The sequence below is a fragment of the Saimiri boliviensis genome, chromosome 9, assembly GCF_048565385.1.
Source record: "Saimiri boliviensis isolate mSaiBol1 chromosome 9, mSaiBol1.pri, whole genome shotgun sequence".
NCBI classification, from domain to species: Eukaryota; Metazoa; Chordata; class Mammalia; order Primates; family Cebidae; genus Saimiri; species Saimiri boliviensis.
Genome location: NC_133457.1, coordinates 77,852,569 through 77,878,815, shown reverse-complemented (window position 1 = coordinate 77,878,815; position 26,247 = coordinate 77,852,569). Strand labels below are relative to the sequence as shown.

The window sequence follows — 26,247 nt, the reverse complement described above, 5'->3', positions numbered from 1 at the left end:
ATTAGTGCTTGGACCTAAAATTATAGGTAAATGGTCAAAAAATACTGAATATATGGTAACGTAAAAGGAAAAATGATTTCCTGTAGTTAACATCTGCATTTCCCCTTAAGGAGAGGGGCAGGGGTACCCAAGTCCAAAACTGAGAAGTAAGCACAGCTCTTATTTTTTCCAACTCAGCTAATCAATATTTTGTCTGCTTATTTATGTCTTCCTACAACAGCTATGCATATTCTTAGATATTTATTTTATTATTATAAACTAGAACTCAAGCTAAAGATTAAAGGTGTCTCAATACAATCCCCTGAAGATACCAAGTACATTCCAATAGATGGATTAGTAATAATTCTCCCGCTTTTAAATGGATTATATTGTAAAATAGGTGCAGATCAAACAAAACGATGTCAAGAATCACTATTACCAGGACCGAGGAGTGCCAGTTACTCTTTTGTTTTAGGACTTGCTTAGTGAAGCTCAGAACAGGGAAATGACAAGTGCACAGGTCCCTGTTCCATTCCCCTAGCCGTGGTAGACATTGCTAATAGATGGAGATCCTTTACCACACTGAGCCCATCCAAGACTCATCCTAATAGTCAATAATTAGCAGTCAAGCAACGAACAGGAAATAAGACCAATTTTCTATTCTTAAAATTGGCAGTCATGGAATAACATCAGAAGGAAATAAAAAGAGCAGGTTTTAAGAGAGAAAGCGGAGGGAAACTTTTGTGCTTTTCGTGAAATTCTGTTATTATCTTCACATCTAGCGACCAATAGAATCATAAAGGTTACTTCCAGCCCTGAAATTTGATGTGTTAACAATAAAAAGTGTCACTGATTTTGAAACCTCCAGCCATTTAGCATGTACACTTCACCTTATATAAAATAAATGCTTAAAGATTAAAAACTTGCCATGTCGATTCCTGTAGGGAATTGCTACATTCAGAAAGCAGTATTTCAAGTGGATTTTTTTCTAGAAAAGTTTTTCATGCAATCACATCCTTTCTGAGGGTGTCGAAGAGGAATGGGCATTCCTTGTTGCCACCGTGGATCCTCTTGAGGAACTATTTAGTGGGTTCCTGTATACATCAGCCTGTAGGTCTGGATCAATAGCAGACATAAGAACATGAGAGACGCAGCAGGTCATCCATTCAATTATTCTGTCTCTGATGTTGGCACCAAGGGACACTTAGAGAAACAAACGAGTCCAAGAAGAGCATCAAGTTCTGAACACCATAGGGAATTTACCATAAATATTTCACTTTCTTTAATGAGAATTTATTAGTGACACAGCCTTGATAATCACGTGAGCAGCAAATGCATTCTGTAGGCTCTTGCTCTTGCAAAGAGACCTCCTCTCTGCTGCCATGTTTGTGGCCTGAGAACACTACATTATTCATGAGATGGCTGTATTTTCTACAGTAGCTGCTGGCTCAAAGACATGAATAGCACTGATGTCGTGGTTTTTTATTATTGATAAAGAAATACGTTTCTAGTTTGTCAAATTACATTTTAGGGCTCTGCTAGGCCAATACTCTATGTAACTAATGATTTGGGGTTCTTTAGTTCCAAAGAATGTCTGTTCCCTTCCAGGAGAAAAGTTTGTGGGCTGATTGTTTAAAATCTTCTGCCAATATGGACATCAGAAAAAGAGCTCTAAAGTGAGAACCAAGGGGCTTCTCATGGTGTTGGATCGACTCAGCATCATGAACAAGAAGCAAAGGCCATTTCCCAATCTGTGTTCAGGAGTAAGGTAGTTCCATAATGCTATCTAGATTGCAAATCCACTGCAAATTGTCCATACAGACTATTGCCATGGTTTCGGGAAACATTCGCCTGAATGTGGATAAGTTATTTTCTGGAAAAATGTATCTTTGTCAAAGTAAAGAGAGAGAAAAGTGCGAAATTCCTAACTCTCCTCGTCTAAATATGGGTTTTCCAGAAGGCAGCCCAGAAACAGACTCAGGCACAAGTTGTTAGTTTCTGATATGATCTCAAGTATGGGAGTTGGGAAGTGAGACAATGAGACAATGGCAGATAGGCAACCAATCAAAGGCATGTTACAAAGCCAGTTACCACTGTGAGCAACCAGAGCTTAATTCTGCTGGGAACTCTAATGGTGTAGAACATACCTCAGCATTATCTCACTCAGGTGGTGAGGGAGATGGGGTATTTATACACTCACCTTTCATCAGACTTTGGTTGACAGCTTCTCCTGAGAGAAGGAGTGGTATTAATTCTCCAGCATATCCAGCCTGCAGTGTCTGGGCAGGGGACCCTTTCTCAGCTCTGGAGAAAGCCTTCAGGTAAAAAGATGCAGGTGCTTAGTATAAAAGAGGTAGGGCCCCATGACAGTGTGGGCCTGGTATTGATGTCTTGGGAAATACCCCTATCTGTATTTCTCCTTCTTCATTATTTAATGAATTAAAGACAAAAAGAGCTCTTATTTGAGAGTTACTTGCCCAGTTTTAGGTATTGCATACTTCATAAGCATCAACAGCATCAATCTTCATAATAATCACATAAATGGGTATCTCGCATTTTGTACATTAACAATTAAGACTCAAATAGGGCCGGGCGCAGTGGCTCAAGCCTGTAATCCCAGCACTTTGGGAGGCCGAGGCGGGTGGATCACGAGGTTGAGAGATCGAGACCATCCTGGTCAACATGGTGAAACCCCGTCTCTACTAAAAAGACAAAAAATTAGCTGGGCATGGTGGCGCGTGCCTGTAATCCCAGCTACTCAGGAGGCTGAGGCAGGAGAATTGCCTGAACCCAGGAGGCGGAGGTTGCGGTGAGCCGAGATCGCGCCATTGCACTCCAGCCTGGGTAACAAGAGCGAAACTCTGTTTCAAAAAAAAGACTCAAATAGGCTAAAGAATTTTCCCAAGGATACCAGAGCTTGTAAGTGGTAAAGGAGGGCTTCAAATCCAGGTCTTCAGGCTCTTGTAAAATGCTGGTTTCCTGTGGTAAGCAAATGTCACCACATAAGCATTTGGCTGATGCAACTTTTCTTAGCAAATTTGATTGGCAATACCATTTTGATTGACAGTTTGATGATCCCTCTAGGTCATCTGTTCCCGTGACTTGCGGTTGCATCCTCCTTCACAGAGATCCTTTGCGTAACCTTGTATCCATTCACACATCAATCCATTTGAAGCTGAACTTTGTTTCTGGCTTTTGAAGAGAAGGACTTAAGCCCTTAAAAAAAAAAAAAAAAAAAAAAAAACAAAAAAAAACAAAAAAAAAAAACGAAGAAATGGGATAATTTGGTTTTTCTAGGACAGCAGAATCAATATAAAGTTGAACCCTAGTTTGATCTCAGCTCTTCCACTACGGTCTGTATGAACTTAGGCTGGTTACTTGCCCTCTTTGGGCCTTAGCTTACCTGTCTGTAAATTGGGATACCGCCTTCTATCATAGAGAAGCAATGAAAAAGTGATAAATATATTTGCAATACTTGATAAAGTTTATTTCCATCCTTAAATTCAGAATACTCAAGGTATTGGGATGATTGCAAAGAGAGTTCCCTTGCCCCCAACCTATCCCCAACTGGTAATTCCTCAGTGACCAGGACTGTGTACCCTTAACTAGTGTTGAGTATGGTATCCAGCAGATGGTAAGGGCTAAAAGGAAATGGTGGTGTTTTGGCACAATATTGATTTAATGAATTTTCCAATGTTATGAAGGTACGGTCTTTAGAACCAGACAAAAATTCAAAAGATGATCTAAGAACAGACTGGTTCCCTGGTACACTCAGCACCTCCTGTTGCCAGATGCCTCCTCTCATGCCTGCCTAAGGTTTGCTTGACCTTGTTGAATACGAGCATGCACTGAAATGTCTCTAAAACATTTCCAGAGACTAAATATTTAGAAAATAAAGTTAAGCATATATGTACTTTCACACAGATTCTTTTGTGAATTATTTTGTTCAGTGGCCTTTAGTTATGACAAATGTGTTAATTGCCTCAAGCAACACTCATTAAGTGATTTTTGTGCCATGCATTTTGCTAGACACCAGGGCTGCAGAGAAGAATAAATATCCTGCAACTTTGACCTCCCTCCCCCAGTCTATTGGAGAAGAAAGAAAACAACCAAAAATTGCTGCAAGGCAAGATTTTATGTGCTAAAGGCCACAGAGATGCGAAGGACCGAGGACCATATGCATTTCTCACAAGGAGCTAGGATATGCTGGGTAACAGACATCCCCCAAATGTCAGTGGCTACAAAAAACAACAATGTTATTTTTACTCATGCTACATGTTCAAAATGTGTGTATTGGGGCAGGGATGCAGGGGACTCTGCTATCAGTCACTCAGGGACCCAGGCTGATGGGGATGCACAATACTTCCTGATGTATTTTTCAAGAAATGGTAAGACAAGAAAATGCAAAATGGGGAGCCAGACACTGGTTTGAAAACTACATGCAATCCATGTCATTTTGCTTACATTTCAGTAATCACAGCAAGCTGCATCACCTCATTTAACTTTGAAGAGGATGTAGACGTACTCCTCCTAGGTCTCCGGAACAGTGAGAAGCGGGGTATTTGTGAACAGACCTCATGGCCACCAGAGTTGGTATCCAGTAGTTGGGAGGTTGACTGAGCCGTCCCTCCCAACACCATTTCTCAGCCAATAATTCTGCCTTGTGTTTATACAAAACCACCTCCTGAGAGAAAGGCCCGCTGCATTCGGTCACACTTGATATTTGTTGTCCTCTTTTATGGATCCCGGCCTGGTGGGTGCTGATGACAGACAGGAACGACAGGGCCCCTGTCCTCAGGGAGCTGAGCTCACGGTACCACTGAGTCCACAGTACACACGGGCAAGCAAACACCTTCAGTGTGGTTGGAAAATAATTTGATAAGCACTGAGACAGTGTTACGGGGCCACAGAAAGAGAGGCAGGGAATGCGTCGTGAGTGGCAGAGGAGGTACCACAGCTGGAAGACAAAGTTTTTACAATGCTCCAGGAAAACGGGGAGCAACAGGTTTTACTAAGACAGATTAAAGCATCTGAAACAGAAGCTTGAAGCCACCCATCACTGCAGGGAGAAGCTGGGTAGCATCCAGACCTCCATTTTTTTGGTGCAATTCTTGAGAGACTGTTCCATCAAGTTGTGTTGGGTATTTTGTCATGAAAAGGTCACTGGCATGGCAGACTGGTGTTCTGATGGCTGCAGCAGCCCACGTTCCTTTTGCTCAGACGAATTAAGGGAACCAGGCTTTTTAGGATGTGTTGATTTTCATTTTGGGCTGCTCCATTTGATCAACATGTGATGGGTATGTCTAAAGATGGAATGAGTGTTCCTGCTGCATTTTTTTCAAACAAAGGAGAAAAGACTCTCTACCCCTTCGAACCTCCGTTTAGACTCATCAAACTCGGGTCTCATGAAAGCAACCAGGAGAGAGAAGAAGGGACACTGATTGCCGTTGCCTTGGTAAGGGGAAACCACTCCACTCAGGTCTCTGTGGTTTCCATGGGAACAGCACTGCTTGCTTTTGCAGGCCTCCAGGGCTGGAGGAATGCACTGAAAGGAAAATTGGGGGATGAAAGAGAGGAGTAGAAAAAGACTTTGAGGACCTTGAAGGTATTTGGGGAACGACTCTCAGCTGCATGAGGCTGCCCTGTTCTCCCTGCATAGGTAGCTGCTCCCAACAGGCCATGTGGGCCATGTGGCCCCAACAGGCTGAGTACTGGAAGCACCTGCCTAGAGGCACACACATTTATGCAGCTCTCATGGAATGGCCACCATCCAGGGAAACAGATGCCAATGCAAGGCAGGAAGGAACTGGCAATATGTGGATTGCAACATAAGACCAGAGAAGAATGTGCCCTCTGCCCACACCAGGCCAGCATGTAATGGTTGTTATAATTTAGAATAATGATATATGGCCGCAGGAAGCATTCACATTCACTGTCTACACTCTTCGTAACAACCTGGCAGGGATGACATCAACACACCCATCTACAGATGAAGGAAACAGGGCCCTGTGTGACACAGAGGGGACCTGGCCCTGAGCCTGATTCTCCACTGTGGGATCTGACACAAAATCTGACTGACCACCCAAGGAAAATGTTAGTTCCCAAACACAGCAGGCATCCTAGCTCAAGCCATAACAAATGCGCTGAATACTTTTGGATTTGGCGCGAGGATACACACCCGGAGAGGGTGGCATCAGTACCAGCCATCATCTGGGAGGTGCTAGAGCCCCCACATTGTCTTACCCCTTGTTCTACAAGTGAAGAAATGGGCCAAGAAGCACTTGGCAGAAGCCTTTCAGTGCAGTGCCCCACACAGGCTGCACACACTCTTTTCTTGGACAGTTGCAGCTATTCAGAAAACCGCATTCCTTCCATACACCTGCAAGGCACCAGGAGCGTGTTCAGGTGGATAGCTGGTGCAGTCGCCAGGAGGCAAACACAGCCGCTGTTGTAGCTCTTTTCTCGAACCACTGGGTCAACTGGGCAGAATGGATTTACTCCATCCGTGTCCAAGGTCTGTTTTCAGAGTTCTTCATCCCACTGAGATTTCAGGCATCCACTGTGTGCCCTGCAGTGTACTATGTGTTTGGACCAGAGGGAATGGGAAGGAGGAAACTCAGAGGCCATTTTTCAGATGATCAAAAGGCAAATTGAGGCCCAGAGAGATGAAGTGACAGGTGGCCAAAGGCCACACTTTGAGCATGTCAGCATTGAGCCCAAAATTTCCAGATTTCCAATTAAGGACACTTTTCTTGACTTCAGGCTGATCCCTTTTTTAGAAAGATTAAACACTGCAATACCAAATTGCTTTAGAAGCACAACAAGGCAACACAGTGAAATAACAATGTTATTAGGAGGCTGTGTATACAACGCACATAGGAGCTGACAGAGATCAATGGCCAGCCTTACAGCCTCCCTAAACAGAGCTGCTGCCCCAGTGAGTCTCTAGGACAGGATTCTTCCTGATTTACATTCCATGCTACAGGGTCATCTGGCAATGAATGCCGTTTGCAAATGAATCGAAGAAGCTTCTAACATGGTGAAATTGGATATGCAATATAAGAATATGTTACAATCCTAAGTCTTAGCATTGGGGTCCTACCATGCAAGATTCGGAATGCAAGTCTTACTAACGGTTTATCCTGATTTTATACTTGTGCAGAGGGACTGCCTTCTGCCACCTCCGACTCACGCCTCACTACTGTGTGCTGAAGCTAACTATGTATATATACGTTATGGTCTCTCCTTTCCTGCACATAAGACACCTTACACCTCCTCTTTAGTTCTTATGCAAAGGAAGCTTGGGAGATGCCGTAGACTGAATGTTTGTTCCCACTTCCCAGATTCATATGTTGAAGCCCTAACCCCCAAAGTGATGGTAATTGGATATGGGATCTTTGGGAGGTACTTAGGGTCAGATAAAGGTATAAGAGTGGGGCCCTGATGATGGGATTCATGTCCAAATAAGAGGAGGAAGAGACCAGAGCCTACTCGTGCTCTGACATGCAGCTACTGCAAGAAGGCAGCCTCTGCAAGCCAGATGACAGCCCTCACCAGAAGCCAACCTTGCTGGCACCTGTATCTCAGACTTCCAGCCTCCAGAGTTGTGAGAGATAAATGTCTGTTGTTTAAGCCCCTAAGTCTACAGTATTCTGTTCTATCAGGCTAAGGCAGTCAGGGCTTTGCTATACCCAGACGTGTGGATGGTTTCTTGATATATCACCTGCGACTCTTTCTAGGGCCTCCTCTGGCCCCAGGAGCATGCTTGGCTTGACAGGTGCAGGGCTGAGCAGAAGTGTTGAAGGGTCAGTGCCTTTGGGGCAGCCCTTAACAGTGACGGGCAGCCATCAGTGCACAGAGTCCCCCGACCCTGCTGCTGACCCTGCAGTAGACAACTCTGAGATCTGCTTCCCTCATGTCTCCTAGCAAGCTTGAGGTCACTGTGCCAGCCTCTTCCCCTCCCTGCCTTGTCTCTCCACCCTGCTCCCAGTGCTTTCTGGGATCATCTCCCAAACAAACAGCCGCCATTCAGATCTTTCTGTCAGGGTCTGCTCTTGAGGGCTCCAGCCTAAGGCATGGGCATTTGGGACCTATGAGGGAAGACTCACCTCTTGCAGGGCAGACGAGGGCTCAGCTCAATTTTTAGATGAAATCTCTTCTTATGGCTTTCTTTTTCAAAATATAATGCATACATAAGAGGGAAAATAAAATACATGTAGTATTCCTTGCAAGTTGTGCATGACTCCTTTGAAACCATTGTTCCAGTTTCATCGTCTTCCTGATAGGTGTTTTCTGAGAGGAGCTGTAATGAAAAAGTGGTCAGAGTGGGTGGATGTCAAGTGAGATTTGCTAAGTGAGTATTTAGCCTGGTCATTCTTTCCACATTGCTATTGAACACCAAGTAAGTTTTATTGTTCTTGAAGAAAGTTGATTCGAAAGCGTTAGACTGATTCTCCTCTGTCTTCCCCACCCTGACCCTGAAACTCCCAAATTCAAGCCACATTCAACTGGGTGAGGAGGCCCACAGTGTCAGCTGCTCCATTCACAGGCTCTGACACTGTGCCAGATTGGAGGTTGTCACTGCCCCATGGAGAATTTTCACACACGTCCTCATGGCCAGCCCTGACTACCGACAGGGGGAGGCACTTTTGATAAAGGAGCTCCCAGCTGGGCATGGATCAGAGAGCAGGCCCTGGAGAACAGGCCCAGATCAGGTCACTGGTAAGTTGCCAACTCCCTGGAGGCGGGGAAAGGAGGGTTCCTGAGCCTCCAAGGAAGGAGGACTCTGAACGAGCTCCTGCGGTTTCTCCTTGACTCGCCCCTGTGCAGCCAGGACTTTGGGCAGCTTCTTAGTGGACTGTCCTGAGCTAGCACGGGACCCTTTGGGTCCTGCCCCATCCAGGGCCCAGTCTCCAGTGTGTCTTCCCCAGGGATCCCACTGGGGTCACCGTGTGGGCTGGCATGGAGACCCCTGACCAGACACCGCCTCCACCAAAAAGCCAGGCCCAGTGGGATCCACGCATCCGCAGTTGCTTCATTCAGCCAGTTGCTGCTTGTCTTGCAAAGAATTAAAACTCAGAATGCCTGGATTCAGAACCCAGGCCTGTCACTTACTGACGTGGTCCCACTGGTGGAACGGATGCGGTCCCTGGCTCTCTGTGGCTTCACGGCTGGGGCGGCGGTGAGACAGGAGAATGGAGCTGGGCTGGGGAGAACCCAGTGTAGACGCGGATGATGCTCACGGGGTGACTTTCGCACCCTTCTGTGCTCTCTTGGTCCCTTGTTACTGATCATGCAGGAAGCTTGTGGGGCAGGAAGTAAAGAGGTAACTGGATGCGACATACCTGTATCTCCCTCTACCCCTCATTGATGATTTGGGACCTCGAATAAGCAATTTCTGTGTGTCATTCCTTTGCTTGGCACCGCCCCAGAGCAAATCACTGTGTTATTTCCCGTGGGTGATGGCTGTTGTGATTAATAAATTAACTCAGCATCCCATCTCTAGCTTCCAGCTCTGGGACTGGGAGGACAATAGGAGAGGTGACCTTTCAACCCAGGACTGGCCAATGCCGAAACACCCTGTGGCAGCTACACTGAAAAGTGCAAAGAAAAAAAAAAGCCTACCGCTTCCCCTCCAGGAGTGTGGCAGCTGAAGGTAGATCAGGTCAAATCCTCTTTTGGGAGGAGGTCACAAGAGGAAAGAGGTCAGAGGGAAGGACAGAATTGCAGATCCATGCAGGAGGGGGATGGGATGTGCAAGGAGCGTCCCCAGCCCTGGGTGTGCTGGGTGTGCTTTCCAGTCATGGAGCCCAAGCATGCTGCCTCGTCTGTCTTTCCCTTGGGTTCTTCATCTACAGAATTGGAATAACAGCTTGTTTAGGATAAGATGGGACCACAGAGTCAAAGTGCAAGGCACAGGGCTTGCCAGGAGCAGGTACTCAGTAAACGCTAGCTGCTGTCATCCCTCTGCCCCTCACATTAATTTCCAGATCTTGACTTCATTTTGGTGCCCAAGGGAAACTCCTCCAGGCTTCTCCCAGTTTATTTATGCATTGTTCAGAGGAGCTCCATGCTGCCTGTTTAGAGCAGCTCCAGCTTAGAAGAATCCTAGCATAATCATGACATTCCTGTCTTTTCTTGTCTCCTTTTTTTTATGTTTAAAGGACCATACAAAACTAGAGAATATGACTAGCTAGGCATACAGGTGGGCCTTGCTTTAAAAAAAAAAAAGCTTTATTGCGATATTACTGACATATAAAAATTATATATGCTTAAGGTATACAACCTGATCTTTTGATATACATATACGTTGTGAAATGTTCAACACATTTCAGCTCATTAACATATCCATTACCTCTGCATAGTTACTGTGTGTGTGTGTATGTGTGTGTGTGTGTGTTGAGAAGATTTAGATCCGCCCTCTTAGCAAGTTTCAAGTATGTAATATAGTATTTTAAGTCTCCCCCACCTGCTGTACATTGGAAAGTGAGCTTTGCTTTATGTACTAGATGTTCCCTCTGGCCCAAACACCTCATGTGGCTCCAACCCAAGACCTGCGCAATGTCCTGAGCCAGTGCTGCTTTGGATGCAAAGAGCAGAGCCTTTTCAAGCAGTGACCTATGGCTTGTGTCTTGCACAAATCCTCCAGGCAAGCCAGGGGTCCCCAACAGAATTGGGCCTGGGTGTCTCAGGGGTCATCTGCTCACTCCTTAGCACCACTGCCTTTGACTCTTCCCCGCTTCCTGGCTTCACTGCCACCCTCATGCACAGTGCATCCTGGGGTCGCCTCTCAAATAAACCACATACCTCCACATCTTTGTTGGAGCATCTGATTTGGGGAGAATCCAAAACAAGACAAGTGGCAAGCAGGTATCATCTAGCACATCCTCCCCATCAAGCGATGATAGTTTCTCTAAGAACTTTCTATAGAAAGACTTGGAGACATCATCAAGCTTGGAGAAAAATCTTTCAGCAGCTGGTGATGCCTGCCCATGTGGGGCTGTGGGTGGGAGTGGCGTGTGCTGCTTCCTGCAGCGTGTGATGGGCACATCCTCCAGCAAAGGAGCTGTGGGTTCCTATCGGAGAGACCACAGGAGGCTTCATAAAGGAGAGGAGGCGTGAGAACCTGGCCCAGCAGGTTGATTGGATTTTATGAGAGGAAGGGACAAGAGGCCTGGTCAGTAGTGGAGGATCTGCTCGGGACCGTCAGTTCACATACTCCAGCTTTCAGCTCATGGCAGAGAGGCTTGGGAACACTGAGAAGGCATGGACATCCCTGTGGTTGGCATTCCAGTTCAGCCACAAATGGAAGTCAACATAGAAAGGGGAGCAGAAGAAGGGAGCAGGGAGAGGGTTTTTCTAATAGCCCACGGGGCCCACACCCTAAGCCAGCTCAGGCAAAGTGGAATAGGAGCAAAATGAAGACCAATTTAAAGCAGGGGCCTCAAATCTGTCTGAGCCATGCACTCCTTTGGTGATCCACTGAAGGCTGCAGCTCCCTGCTCAGAAAAGCAGTTTTCAATGCATGCATGCAGCAAAGTACATAAGGTTACACATGGAAACTGACTGTGTGGAAATGAAGCTATTAAAATGTTAGAAAACAGATTTGCAATGTAGTAGTTCATGTGCCTCCTCATGATACTCTAAGTCGCAGGCGGTGACCTAACATCCACCGTAAGACTGAAGCAGCGAGAGCCGCACGAGTACGATGGTGTGACGCGTTATGAAAATGTCTCCGGGGGCTGAGCCTCAGGTTCTTCTAGCACGACTGTGGTTTGTTGCTTACCTTCCTATCTGAAGGAAACACTAAATTCTGGTTAGTTTTGTGAACTTAAAGGTGTATGGTTTTTTCTCATCTAAGTTCATGGACCATATTAAAACCAAGACTCGACAAAAGGGCTGGTGATGCTGTCCCAGACCTACGGCACTGAAAATGTGGTCATCTGTACTGAGAGGGTTTTCTTTCTCTGTTCTTTAGCCCTGCACGAATTCCCCAATGACATCTTCACCAACGAGGATAGAAGACAAGGCGCGGTGGTCCTCCATGTGCTCTGTGTAAGTACCCCTCTGTGCCCCTGCCTGAAGGGTCCATAGGACAGGCCGAGGGCTGTGGGGTGAGGCAGCTGAGGTGCCCCCAGCGGAGTCTCTCTGCTTTCCTGTTCACACGCCTGGCGGCGGTCCTCCGAGCCCTGTAGGGAGCCATCACCAAATGGAGATGAAAGACCATAGGTTTCGAAGCTGGAGCCATCTGTTACGCATTGTCCCTTCATGTTAGTGCCCAGAGTGTGGGCTGTAAGCAACTCCACTCTCCATGACTTGACCCTATCCTCTGCTCAAACATCGCCCTCTTGGGAAGCCTTTCCTAACTGGCCTTTCTGAAATGCTGCCGTATTTCTTCTCACCCTGCTTTGTTTTCCTCCATGCTGCCTGCCATTGTATAGTTATTCGCTTATCGACTTTTCACCCTCACTCACACGTAAGCCCCATAAGAAGAGGGACTTGGTTTTGTATATGGCTCCATTCCCAGACCCCTTCTTGGCACATGGTAGGGGATAGAGCATTTGCTCACTGAGTGGATTGTATGTAACGGCAACTGGCACCGTGTCTGACACATAGCAGACGATCAAGAAAAGCTTATTCTCTTCCCATCCTGCCTCTCACTGTCCACCACTGTCTCAGCATCTTCTGCCACAGAGCCTGTGGCTCTAAAGTCTGTATTCCCCTTGAAGGGGTTTGCGGAAGGGAATGCATGTGAAGTTGTCTAAGGAGTGGACAGCTGTCCAACCAGAAATCCCTGGGCCAAATTCTGGATTAGGTACATTACTGCTTCCCCATCTCTGTGGCGTTCCCTCTCCCCCAGAATACTCTCAATTCTGTTGTAGTTATTTATTGCTGGGGAATGAACTCCCCACACTTAGTGGCATGCCCAGTCACCATGTCGTTTTGCCGTTGGGTTGTCTGTGTCGATTGCTTAGAAGGGGCAAGGTAGGAATGCTTCTCAATGGAATCCAGGGCCTCAGATGAACTGAATCCAATGGCCGTGTCTGGGCCACTGGTCCTAAAGGATTGTTTCTCTCTTTCATGCCTGGTATGTGGGCTGGGATGGCTGAAGGACTGGTCCAGCTGTGGCTGTTGATAAGAGCACCTACAGTGACCTCTACAATGTGGCAGCTTCAGGCAGTCAGACTTCCATGTGGCAGCCCAGAGAGCTCAGAGAAAGAGGGTGACTTAGACTTGATGTCCCATGGTGTCGTTTCTACCATTGCAGTCACAGTCCACTGTGATTCAATGGAGGGGTCAGAGACTTTACTCTCAAACTACAGCTGGAGCAGGTCAGCAGGCACAGCCTGGGCTCTGGAGTCAGAGAAGACATGGGCTTGAAGCCCACTTCTGCTGGCCTTGCTTTCCGTGTCACTTCCGGGAAGACACTTGACCTCTTAAGACCCATAGGCCACCTCGATCTTGACTCCCTTTCTGGGTAAAATCGAACAACTCTTAAACTGGTTTCCCACTCCCAAAAAAGGGAGCATGAAAAGTCTCTTTCTACAAGGACGTTCTCTAAAAATATCAAATGAGTAAGGAGAACTTTTGCAACCCCCTCAGGCCTCCCTGCTTTTTAGAGGAGCTGCGTGCATTGAGCCGTTAATATGGATGTCACCTTTGGCACCAAGGAGGCTACCCTGTTGCAAGGCTGAGGAGCCCCAGGCATGGAGTTGAATCCAGAATTCCCTAGTAGCCATTAGCATCCTGATGCTTTGACATCTGAGATATGAGATTTCCACTCTGGACCCAAACACTGCGTGCTTTCATCCTCCTGAAGAGATGCTGTTGCCTGCAGCTGTATGGCCCTTTCTCCCCACCGCCATCTCCCCTCTGGACTCACTGAGTCACCAGCTGGAGGCAGAGCAGGTACATTTTTCTTGCTCTTCACGAGCCCAGGATACCCAGGAAGGTTTCTGTTGCCTGCGATAGTGCATTTCCAGGCTGGCATAAAGGCAACATGGACACAAATATATATTATCCTCCTTAAACACTTTCCTAAGAATGGGCATGAGCCTGCAAGTTAGCACTTTCAAATCATTGGTATCCAATGCCACTGTTAGCCCCCATCCTGGGCCCTACACTTTAGAATACACAGGGCAAGGAGTTCACGGACCAAGGTCATTGCCCACCCCTTCAAGATTATGTTGCAAGCACACAGAAGCCCAGAATTCTTTACCTAAATAGCCCTGAGCCTGCTGCCATGGCCTGTGCTGGTCTCCTCCCTGGCTTCATGTTTTGGAGGGAAGAGACCCAAGTTGGATAAGCTTCCACACACAACATACATGCCTGTAGTCCAACGTGAAGCCAGGTAGGTAGAGCAGCAGGGCAGAGACAGATGTCAGTGTGGACCTGCTGGTGCCATCCCCGAGGCCAAAGACCAAATCTTGTTATCCTACCCACTAGAATATAAGCCCCCACCACCAGAATATAGGCCCCAGTAAAGAAGCCCCTTTGCACTGTGTCCAGCCATTGGATGTCTAAAGTTGCACAGTCACTTTTTGTTCAGGGCAGGAGTAAATTATTCCTTCTATCCCCTTCACTTTCCATGTCATGCAGCACATTTAGGATGCTCAGAAATTGTTAAACACACATCATTGGATGTAAGAAGAACTGCTGCAAGGGTAACATCTGGCATTTGAGTGGCCGGCAGGAAACAGATGAATGCATACGTCAAAGCTGCAGGAAGCGAAACACAGAATTCCTGCACTTGGACATCTACAAAGCATTTCTTGAGCCCCTGCAGAGTAATGCTGGGCTGAGTCTTTCTAGATGCTCAGGACATGGCATCACTCTGAAGGAACCTGTTGCCTTGTGAAGAGACCCACTTATGGTCAGCACCTGCCATGCATTAAATGCTGACAAGGGTCTGTACAGGCTGCTGTGCTGTGGGAGCTTAGAGAAGGCACCATTCAGTGCCAGGAAGGCAGGGTGCTGCTGTTCTTGAAGAGAGGGTAGGAAGATTCCAAACACACATGGAGAAAGGGACTCTGCACAGGAATGGGAAGCCTCATGGTCAATGACACAGACAGGTGAGAGTCAGGGAGTCTAGAGAGAGAAGAAATCAAGGGTGTGGGTGGTGGAGATTGAGAGAGTGTGAGCGTGGGGAGACTGGCAGGACCTCACATGGGAGGCACCACAGGTGATTTAGCTGCTGCGTTGGAAGTGATGGGAGATTCCTGATCTCGTCACCCCTGCACCATCCCTCCTTGCCTAGGATTAGTGCTGCATTCGCTTAGGCTTCACCAGAGGTGACCCAGAGTCATCTGCCCTCCAGTCAGTTGAGAAGAGCCCAGGCAGGACACAGAAAAAGGCTCAGAGCCATTTGGGCAGGCAATCCCAGAGTCCCAAGGGCCCTGGAGAATATCCAGGAGTAGGTGTAGAGTTCAGAACGTCCCCAGGAGCCTGTCTCTAGACCCCTGAAGAGCTGGATCTGCCTTATCCAGGCAGGGAAGTGATGGCCCTCTTCTGGAGGGTCTCATTGGGGCATCCTGCCAACCCAGGCTGCCCCCAAGAGAGGGCCATAGGGCCATCTTTTCTTGGGGTTCACTGCTCCTAGTCATGTATCTGGACCAGAGGGCCCAGTCCTTGCTGCTCCAGTTTGATCTCAAATCTGATCACACTCAGCATTGGCACCTACACTCAACCTGCCCCTTTCCATTTGGGCCCCATGAGTTTGCTTTGCTCCTAAGACTTGCAGCCTTCGGCTTCAGTTCGGGCGGAGGTCTGGAGACACAGATGGTTCTGACCCCTTGATACAGTCTTTTAAACTTTAAATGACAAAGCTTGCATTCTTTCTTTCTTTCTTGTAGTTACTTCCCTGTTTTGTGTGTGCTTTGTAGGATCGAACAGCCATTTCTGGTTCGACCTTCTGAACATCACAGCTTTTATGCTCCCTTGGATCTTTCTGTTTTTGTGTATTTCAGAAATCCCAAGCCTGTGAGTGCACTTTTAAAAAAGATTTCTCTTCCTTCTGGCTGTTTGTCATGTATGGTTGCTTGACTAGTGGGAAATCCATGATCTTGACAATTTTTTCAACAAAAGATAACCCCAAGAAAACACTTGTCTTAGAACTTGCTTTATATCTGATCTATTATAACACTGAAACACTAAAAGCAGGATTTCTGGTCTGTGAGGAAGTTTGCACCCTGTAGATTCATTGAGCCTGCCCCAAATAGAGGAAGAACACTGTGAATAATTTGCTAGAGTTTTTGTTTGTTTGTGATTTATAAAGATCTTGTGAAATGTTGCTTATTATCCCCATGACACAGATAGCTGAATCTTGGAGATTATAAGCCGTTACACATTTCTTTTCCAGTAAGAGGCTTTAAGTAATCAATATTTGGAATTCTTTCTCAAAGTTGGTGTGGTGGCTGTCTATCTTTAAGAGCTGAAACTCCGCAGCAGGCATACTCTCTGCACACCTTGTCAGCTTTCAAAAGTATGCTTCCTAAGTGTTGAGGCTTGCTTTCTGATTTTTAATATAATTCCTGTCTTCTGGCAGGCAGATATTTCTATATGCTTGTGTGTATGAGAGTAGAGAATGTCACACATTGGAAAATGATTCTCTATTTCATACCAAGGCAAACTCTGTTTAAGTGAGTCCTCTTGGTAAGAGGGCTGCTAATTAGTCCAGCAACCCAGACCTGTCAATAGATGTGCTGGCAAAGACATATCAAGGAGAATACTCCTGATGTGTGTCTTCATTTTCTGAACCCAAGCATGCCCGAGATGTTTCACAGGAAACTTGGGAATTCAGGCAGAGGAGATGTTTTCCTCCCCTGAGCTGTTGGGGTTGCTGCCATCTGGGCCTTTTCAGGCTGCTCAGAGCAGCAAAGAGGATGTTCTGGCCACGTGGGAGGTCCCTGGCCATCTGCCTGAGGCCCTTCTATCCAGTGGTAGGGACTCCCTTGTGTACATCTCCATCTTTACACTCCTGTATCCAGCACCCATTACGGGCTCCTGTGAATTAAAGGAGATAGACTTTCTACAGCGCGGGTCATTCAGGATGTCCAAGCAGGATTCTTGCTAAGCTGAGCCATCAAGCTGAGCCATCAAACCAGAGCTTCCTGCAAGTGGAGGTTCTCCAATAATGAGGAAGAGGACCATTAACCTCACTCCTTTTTTGTGTTCCCATGGTGAGGGTGTCCAGGGCATGCTCCCAAGGTTGGTGGTCTCCCCTGCTCTCCCTCAACAGCTGTCCATGCTTCTTTCTTCCCCACCTGGACCCAGGGAGTTTTATCTGGTCTGGGAATTGGGAAATCTCACTTACGAGCTTAAATCCAAATTCTCTCTTATTCCCAGATCAGCTTTTAAACTTAAGAATGTGCCCTCTGTCTCATGATCCCATTATGACCTTCTTGTTCCCCAAAACTGCAGAGGAAGCTGGTTAGCACTGGAGGATGGCCTTTGGTATAGAAGTGATGAAAGTGATTGGAGTAATGGGGAAGGAAAAAGGCTCTTCACATCTTATCCTTTCTCTGGTTTTGTGGTTTTCAGGTCCATTCTCTATTTCTGGATTTTGTGGCATTCCTAGCTTAGCAAAGAGTATTACCAGCCTAGAAAGCATGACCTGGACCATGCGTTCCTTCCCTCCTTGCCTCCCTCCCTCCCCACAGAATCCTTATTGTCTCCGAAGAAGTGTGTCTCTGCTTCCACTCTGGCCCTGGCTTCTAGCTGGTGTCATCTTTTATGCACCTGCCCTGCTTCTTTGTTACCTCCCTGCACTGGTCAGTTTCCTAATTCACAGTCCCCAGAAGTCTCTAATTATTGGCCCAACTCATACTTTTCCTACCTGGCCGTAGGGTGACCATTTCCTACTGGTTGACTCACCCTGGGTCAGGTCTTAACCAGTCAGTGTGACCGAATCACACAGGTACCCTTAGGAGGCTTGGAGGGAAGAGGAGTTTCAGCTCCACAACCCCACCCTCCCCTCCTCCACAAAACTGAAGCCTGATGTGGATGTGTTCTTGAAGGAGCCTGAGGCTGGGACACCTCCTGGGAGAGCCCAGCTTCCAAGTGGAAAGGGAAAAGGGGCCTCTTCCTCCTAGCTGACTGCTCCCCTTTCAGGCCTGGGGGAGGAGAAAAGAAGGAAGCTCTTCTTTCTGGAAGGAGCCTCACCAAATGGATGTTATTTCCTGGTGTCTGCGGTTATTCCAGTTATTTCTGCTGTTTAATTTTAATATCTGAAAGAATTATTTCCCTGGATGTACTCCCTCAGGCCCAGATTGCCTTTGTTTAGAGCCAGTGAATAAACTAATGTTGCAGTAGCCAGTTCTTAGGGGCAGAAGACCAGAGTTGCAGCAGGAGGTGCAGAAGGCCCCTTCCCTAGCCTCCACCTCCTCCAGTGTTTTGTATATTTAAGCTCCTGTCCACGTCACCCCTAGGGTTGATTTTTTGTTTGTTTTTGTCTTTCAAGGATCTCTTTTTGCTTTTCAAGCTCAGAGACTCAACTTTCCTTTTGTAGGCCATCACTGTCTAACAGAGCTTCCCCAGCTGTCTAATATTCTGTATCTCTGGTGTCTAACATAGTAGCCACTGGCCATGGGAGCTATTGAGCACATGAAATGAGGATAGTATGAATGAGGAGCTTTTTTAAAAAAAAAAAAATGTAGATAAATGTGTAAATGTAGATAGCCACATGTGGCTAGAGATCACCCTGGAAGGCCTAGCGTTGAATTCTAATTCAGCATCTTCCCTTCCTCTTTTATATTGTCAACTTGAAATCAGGAAGCAGAGGTGGCTGGAGAAAAGCTTGACAGCAAAGAGGCACTGCTGCTTTACCCAGTTCTCAAGGGCTGGCCTGGCTTTAGCCATCCCAACAAGCAGGATGTATAGAAGGCATTGCCAGGCCACCGGGCTTACCAAAACAAGGGTGGGATGAGATGTTCTGGTAAGGAGGAAGGACAGCCAAATTAAGAGTCAAAAAAGCATGCATAAGACCAACAAGCTTCCTGCTTTGGAACAAGTCCCAGAACTTCTCCTGACCTCAGTATTCACATCAATCAGGTGGGAACTCAGGATAGGTGCTCAGTCAGTGTTAGGGTGTTCGATCTTCACCATCTCTTCCCTGACAAACACCACCAAAGGCAGCTCAGCTGTGCTTGCCGACCCCATCACAAAGCACCTCCTCTCACAGGGCCAAATCCATTCAGACACAGGTGACGTCCTTGTGAGCAACAGGACGGGTGGCACAGGAGGCCCCTCTGCAACCGGTGTTGCCACCATGCCCAGAGCGCCAGGAGAGGTTGCTCTTGCAGGGCTTTTTTTAAATTTATGTTTTAGCTGAAAAACAATAATCGTATATATTTATGGAGTATAATGTGATGTTGTAATTACATTGTAGAATAAGCAAATCAGGCTAATTAATATATTTATCACTTCACATTTTTATTTATTTGTGATGAAAATATTTAAAGTCTACTCTTAGCAATTTTGAAATACACGTTATTATTAACTATAAAATAGGAAAGGGAGAAGTGAAATTGTCTACTGACATCATCATCTTATATGTAGAAAACCCTTTTAAAAAATACTGCCAAAAGACTTTTAGAACTGATGAACAAATTTGGTATAAAGTTGCAGGCTACAAAGTCAACATAAAAATATCAGTAGCATTTCTATACACTAACAACAAACTATCTTCAAAAGAAATTAAGAAAGCAAACTCATTTACAGTGTCATTAAAAATGAAATAGGAGTACATTTATTCCAGGGGGTGTTGAAATTTAAGGGGACCTGCATGATCTGGTCAGAAAGGTCCCAGCAACAATTCATTCGCAGGCAGATGTGTTTAGTTAAGGGATTTTACTCTGGAAGAGAAAAATGATTAGAATAGCTTGTGGAATTTGCTGTTTACTCTTGGAAAAGTGCTGAGCATGTCCTTAATTTGTCAGTGTCAACACAAAGCTGAAACTGGTGTCCAGAGAGGATTAGCACAGAGAGAGTAAATTATGTTTCCATACATCAGTGATTTAAATCACTGCCTCACCTCCTTGATCATGAGACTTAATTCAGAAGTCCCAGTCTAATCATTCAGGCCCAGAGGCCCCTCAGCTTGTTGGTGGGCTGATACCCTAGGACCTGAGCTGGATATAAAGCATGATGGTTTAGAGCATGCCCTTGCAGTGAAACCCACTTGAGTTGTAGTCCTGAATTTTACAATTTAGCTTGTTGCCGTGGGCAAGCTGTTTTGCCTTCCTGGGCCTCAGTTTCCTCATCTGTCACTGGAGATAAACACAGTGCCCACCTCATCAGGCTGCCTTGAGGAACACAAGCTCCCACTGGAGAGTATTTATTTCACTTTCCTCCTGAAAGTGAAAGCAGGTGGGTGAAGCTCTTCGCAGAATGTCTGGCACTGAGAAGACAATACCCTACTGTTTCCCTACTTAGTTCTTGCTATCTCTGCATGCCCAACCAACTTCCCAGCTCCAGCCCCTGCAACTTGGCATTTTCTGGCCCCCAATATCCCATTCTACCTGAATACTGGACAGCTAAGAAGTGCCAGGAAATCAGCATCCCCAGAAGAAGGCCTCACACAGACAGGGGATTGGTGACGGAGAATACCTGTTTCTTCTTGCTTCATTTGGGCTAATGGAAACACATGTTCTAGCCTGCCTCCCAGAGTACCCCCAAAGGAATAAGCCCTCACTACCTGCCCCAGTGCCCTCCTCAGTAACACACCCTTATTAGCTGCTCTTCCTGCCCTGACTCACTTCCCTGCTCCTCTCCTGGAACTTCTTGGGATCCCAACTAAGTGGCATGCACTGGAATTGAGTTCTGCTTCTGAGGCACAGCCTCCATAGATCTTACCTACCATTATGATTATGCAAAGCCCACGAGGACTGCAGAACATACCGAATCCTGAGGCTCCAGTCCCTCCTCGGCAGCCACAGCAAAAGCTCCAGCTGCAGTCGATCTGCAGCCACTTTGGTTAATGTCTTGAGCCTGGGCAAGATCGAAGGAAGTTTGGGGAATGAATTTTGAAGTAGACGGTTTCCAGTGTGATTTCATGACTGCTCCAAATGGTGGTAGAAGAGAGATAATTTTGTGTTTTAGCTCATCCCTGCCCTTCTGTAGAGAGCTTATGCACATTGCTTAGATACCAAATGTTTACAAGTGGAGATTAGATGCATGCAGCCCACTGTATACTCCTCTTCATCTTAATTGTTTATTGCTTGGTCCACCTGCTCCCCACTTCATGTCTTTCATTTTTATTTATTTATTTTTATAGTAAATAAGCTTTATTTATTTGTTCTTCTTGGCTGACATTGCAGCAGTCACAGATGTGCATAAAATAGTTATGTATTGACTATATCTACAATTTACAGGAGTATTTTTTTCCTCTGAAAAACATAGTACAAAAGTAAATAACGAGGGACTGCTATTTGGAATGATCATATGTCATAGTTTAAAGAACTAGTTTTTAGCAAATATTCAGCAAGTCAATCTGGATAAAATGGTCAAGCAAATGCTCGCATTTATCAGGACACACTTCATGTATCTTAAATGTTGGTGCTCAATGGTTTTGTCTCTTTGCCAATAGTTTTCTAACAATTTTGTGTCCAGGAAAATCTCAGAACAAGACCTACTGCTTAGCATGACTTGAGACTTCAGAATAAATACCATCCAGTGGGAGCTTTGTTTTTATTCCATCCTTCCCCTTTCTCTTCCCAGCCAGCCTCCCTCATGTAGTAGAGACTCCAGACAGGGGTTTCAAGCTTAACAAGAATCCTGATCTCACAACAGAGAAGCTTCACTATCTCAGGAACCTGGATATGCAGCATGTTCTGCAGTCAGTGTCCTGAGGAGTCACTTCCTCCTTAGGACCCACACCAGAAGAGCTTCGGGAGCCAAGGTAGCTGTCTCAGACTGACTCCCCTGGAAGCTGACCCTCAGACAAGGAGGCCAGGGCAGGGACTTCGTTCAGAGGATGGTCCCAGGAAGCCCACTATGGGGAGTGAGGCAGAGAAGGAAGGCAGCTTCTAGGGTCTGTGGGAGAGCCGCTGTGGAGAAGAAGCTGGAGCTTCATCCCACCAGGGAACTGGCAGGTCATGGAGAACATCCACAGATGATGATCCCAACTGGGGCAGGGGAGGAGGGGCATTTATCCACCAGCTCCTGTCCATCATCGGTCAAAGGCTGCCCTGTCATCCCCCTGCCCCTCTCCCCAACAGCTTTTCCTTCTATTCAGCCTGCATGTTCCTTTCCTACCCGCTAAGCCAGGAAAAGCAAGCATCTTGACTGGTCCCAAAGCATACTTGTTCTCTTCAGTGCATTCCCTCCAGTGCCGGCTCTGATTTTAGACTTGACAAGTCCTATTGGACCTTCCACCACTTCCCAAGATTGGTGTGGATGTCACAAGTGCAAGCCCTGGCTATGCCATGTACGGTCTGTGTGACCTCTAATATTCTGGGCCTCAATGTCTCCATCTGTGTATGGGGGTGAGGCTAGCACCTACCTCATGGAGATAAAGAAGATAAAATGTGTAACATTTTCGTCCAGTGGCCCACTCACAGTAGGCACAAGGAAACGTTAACTCTCATATTATTTTCATCATTTCTGTGGTCACATTTGTCCAGAAAATGACCATCTAATTGACCTTCCTGGATTCAGTCTGTTCTCTTCCAATCAGAATTTATCTCTGCCAACACCAGATCAACCTCTTGAGAGCAACATCCAAGTCACACTTGGCTCAGAACCATCCTCTCTCCATCTCCCCCACTATCAGAGGGTCCACTCGGCATAGTGGGGAAAGTAGGTTTTGAGAGTTAGACTTCCTGGGTTTAAACCCCAGCCTTGCTGGTTTTTAGGTATATACTACCTAAAGAGTACAAGTTATTTTTCTTCTCTGTATCCTGGCCTTTCTATAAAATGAGGATAATGATAATATCTACTTCATAGGGCTCTCTGTGTGAGAATTAATCCATCCGTGCCAAATGCTTTGAGCACAGCGGGGCATCTCATAAGGACACAGTAATTATTGGCCGTGGTCGTTACTGTGATTTCAGTATCCCCATAATCCTCGTGATGACTATTTTTGCAGTCTTGCATCTCTCTTCTGGTATAAACCGCATGCATCACGGTCTAGCAAAAATCAATTATTCACTACCCACCAAGAAATCCCAGGGCTGTCCTGCCCCCACTTCCTGCCTAAGTCCCAAAACCTTTGGTATCCCTGAAATCCAACTACAAAGTCCAGCTAGAAGTTGTTGCCTCCTTTAACCTTTCTTTTACTTGCTATAAGGAAGAGTGGGACTTTACACCAGCACAGTCTCCTGTACTTTCCTTTGTTGCTCTCCTGCAACATGTCCTTCCCCTCTTCCCAGAATAATTTTGGAGATCTGGGACCATGCTTTAGTCATTGTTACGTCCCCATCATGCCCAGCGTGCCGCCTTGCTTGGAAGAAGTGCTCATTGAATGCATAGTGTGCGAGTAAAGGAATGAATGAAGTGTGCTTATGATCTTGGCAGCTGAGTATAGGGTCTGCCCACTAAGCTGATAAGTGAGTGATTTACCTGTACTTTCGTAAGACTCTGGGAGTTTCATCAGTCTGAAGTATAACAAGATGAACTTTGGAAGCCAGACGTTCTTTATGAGACATGGACTAAGTTAAATACTGAGGAAACTCCTGCTTATGAGGCAGGAGAGAGCAAGCTGAAGTAAGAACACACAGGTCTCTTATACCATGCCCTGTCTCTCTCCAAGATGTCCAGATAGCTTGGGCATCACAAAGATCCAGGGACAGCAAAGACCCTCCCCTGCAAAGACATGTGCATTTCACAATTTAACAGTGACTCAGAGCCCTTTCTGAACATTTGCACAGAGACATAGCATCGAAACCAAAGTCACCATTACTGAGGATCACAATGTTCTCCGACTTTTATTGAGTTAAATTCTTTCCTTGAAGGATTGACCTCTCTCTACTGAGCTATTATTTCAGCAACCAAATTCAGTGTCCCAGATATGAAAGGTATCCAAACATATCACCGAGGGTGGGCGGAGGTGAGGTTTGTAAATGCGGCTTTGGTTTTGAACCCCGTTTGGCCCGAGAGGCAACTCTGAGAAAGTAAGCAGTCCTGTTTGTCCCTGACTCCAAGATTCCACCCGGTAAGGGCCCAGGAGTCCAAGCTCTAAAGACCCCTTTGTTTCCCTGATATTCTAGATCCTTTTTGGTCGTCTTTAAAGGCGCCTGAAAATTTTCCCAAGCTCTTCCTATTTCTGGTGTTTCTTTGTTCTCACAATTTAAAGATACTCAAGAGCCCCAAAGATAACTTGCCCTCTCAGTTTGCAAAACTTATTGATAAATTTGGACCCAGATCCCAACGTGCTGGTTCAAGGGACATTTGTAATAAACGGTTAGTCATCAGCCCTCCCACTCACCATAAGCTGGGGACACAGGTTGGTGCCCATTTTCCCATTTCCTTATCTTCAGTTCTCCTAACCCATCCTTATTTCTTCAGATGCTTCACCATTTCTCCCAAGAATCCCAGAAGCTATTTGCAAATAGATTTTCTGATATCATGTCCCTTTACTTGGAAATTGCCAAGCTCATAGGCAAATTAGATCCACATGTGGCCTTCATTATTGGGACGTTGGTTTGGATGCTTTTCACTAATTCTCATGATGCATCCTGAGAACACTGAAAGATTCCCTGCTGCTTGCCCATAAGTGGATTCCAAGGGTGGTCATGAAACCTGCCTTCTCAGCTGTTTCATTAGCACTCTGATTGCTGCTGTTTCATGCACCAAGGTAGAAACCTGAGGATTTATGTTTTTCCCTTACTGAACTTGTTACAACTATCTTTTCTTCTGTACTGTGGACCACAGGAAATTTGCAGAGGGGTATTTTTTTGGCTTAGCATAATGCTTTTTAGCATCAGAAGCTTTCACAGGACCAGCAGTTTGACTGGCTGTGGGCCTCTCATTCACTCCTGGACACAGCCCCAAATTCATTTGACTTCATGCCTTTGGTTTTTCAGAGTTAATTTGGGGCAAGACCCATTACTCTCCTTTATAGAGGGCCAACCCTGGAGGATAATTGTATCCCCATGCTCAGATCTCAATGCACACGTTACACACACACAATGTATATTTAATGGTACTCTATCCCTATTGTAAAATAAAATAGACACTAATTTTTAACGTATTAGGCACAGCTACTTAAAGTGTGATTCTGAATAAACGTACATTTGTATGCACATGAGTTATACATGGATGTGTGTATCGATGTGTATGTGTGTATAGATGTGTATTTGTGTATAGATGTATGTGTATATGTATGTAAAGATGTGTGTGTGTATGTGTGTATAGATGTGTGTATATGTATGTATGTATAGATGTGTGTATGTGTGTATAGATATGTGTGTATGTGTGTGTATATAGATGTGTGTATGAGTGTATAGATGTGTGTAGGTGTGTGTATAGATGTGTGTGTGTGTATAGATATGTGTGTATGTGTATGTGTGTAGATGTGTGTATGTGTATGTGTGTATAGATATATGTGTATGTGTATATAGATGTGTGTGCGTGTGTGTCTAGATGTGTGTGTGTGTGTGTGTGTGTTTCCTATGGCAACCCATACAACACTTTTTTGGGTTTACACAGAGTCTGAATGTAGTTTGAAATGGAGCTGTGAGGCTTTAAAAGACAAAATTCTTTCATTCTCCCTGCAAACCTGTTTGTCTCTTAGCTTTGCCATGTCGATAATTGTCATTGCCATGCATTGAGCTGCACATGCTGGAATCCTAGAAATCAACCTTGATTTCACTCTCTGTAACACCACCCATCAGCAAGGTCTAGCCACTTTCAACCTGGGTCTCCATCCCATCTCCTTCTCTCCATCTCCACAGGCATGGCCTTTGATCAGGCCACTGCCCATAGCAAGAGCTCACCGATGGGCCTCCCATCATGTCCACATTCCATGTGATGCTTTAGAAACATACGTGAGGATTAAGACTGCAAGATCTGGCCCTGCCCACCTCTCCAAGTTCACCCCCACCTCTCCCCACCCTCGTGGCACTTGGGCCCCAGACCTTCCTCCTATTCGTCAGACATACCAGTGTCATCCCATCCTGGTACCTGGCTGGGTACCGCCCCTTTCTTTGATCCCACTCCGACTTTACATCCTGCTGCCCATGCACTTTGTTATTCACGTCCAGTTCTTGCTTGCGTGTGAATCTTCACAAACAGCCTGCCACCTGAACATTTGATTCCACTCTTTACTCTGCT

At 46.0% G+C, this 26,247-nt stretch overlaps 1 protein-coding gene across 1 annotated transcript in view; it reads left to right on the top strand.

The window, feature by feature from the left end:
• SLC24A3 (solute carrier family 24 member 3) overlaps positions 1-26,247 on the top strand; it is a 497,749-nt gene that overhangs the window by 287,750 nt on the left and 183,752 nt on the right. Inside the window, exon 3 of the mRNA XM_039479737.2 lies at positions 11,957-12,033. Coding sequence (XP_039335671.2) covers positions 11,957-12,033 — 77 coding nt within the window. The remainder of the gene's footprint in view (positions 1-11,956; positions 12,034-26,247) is intronic.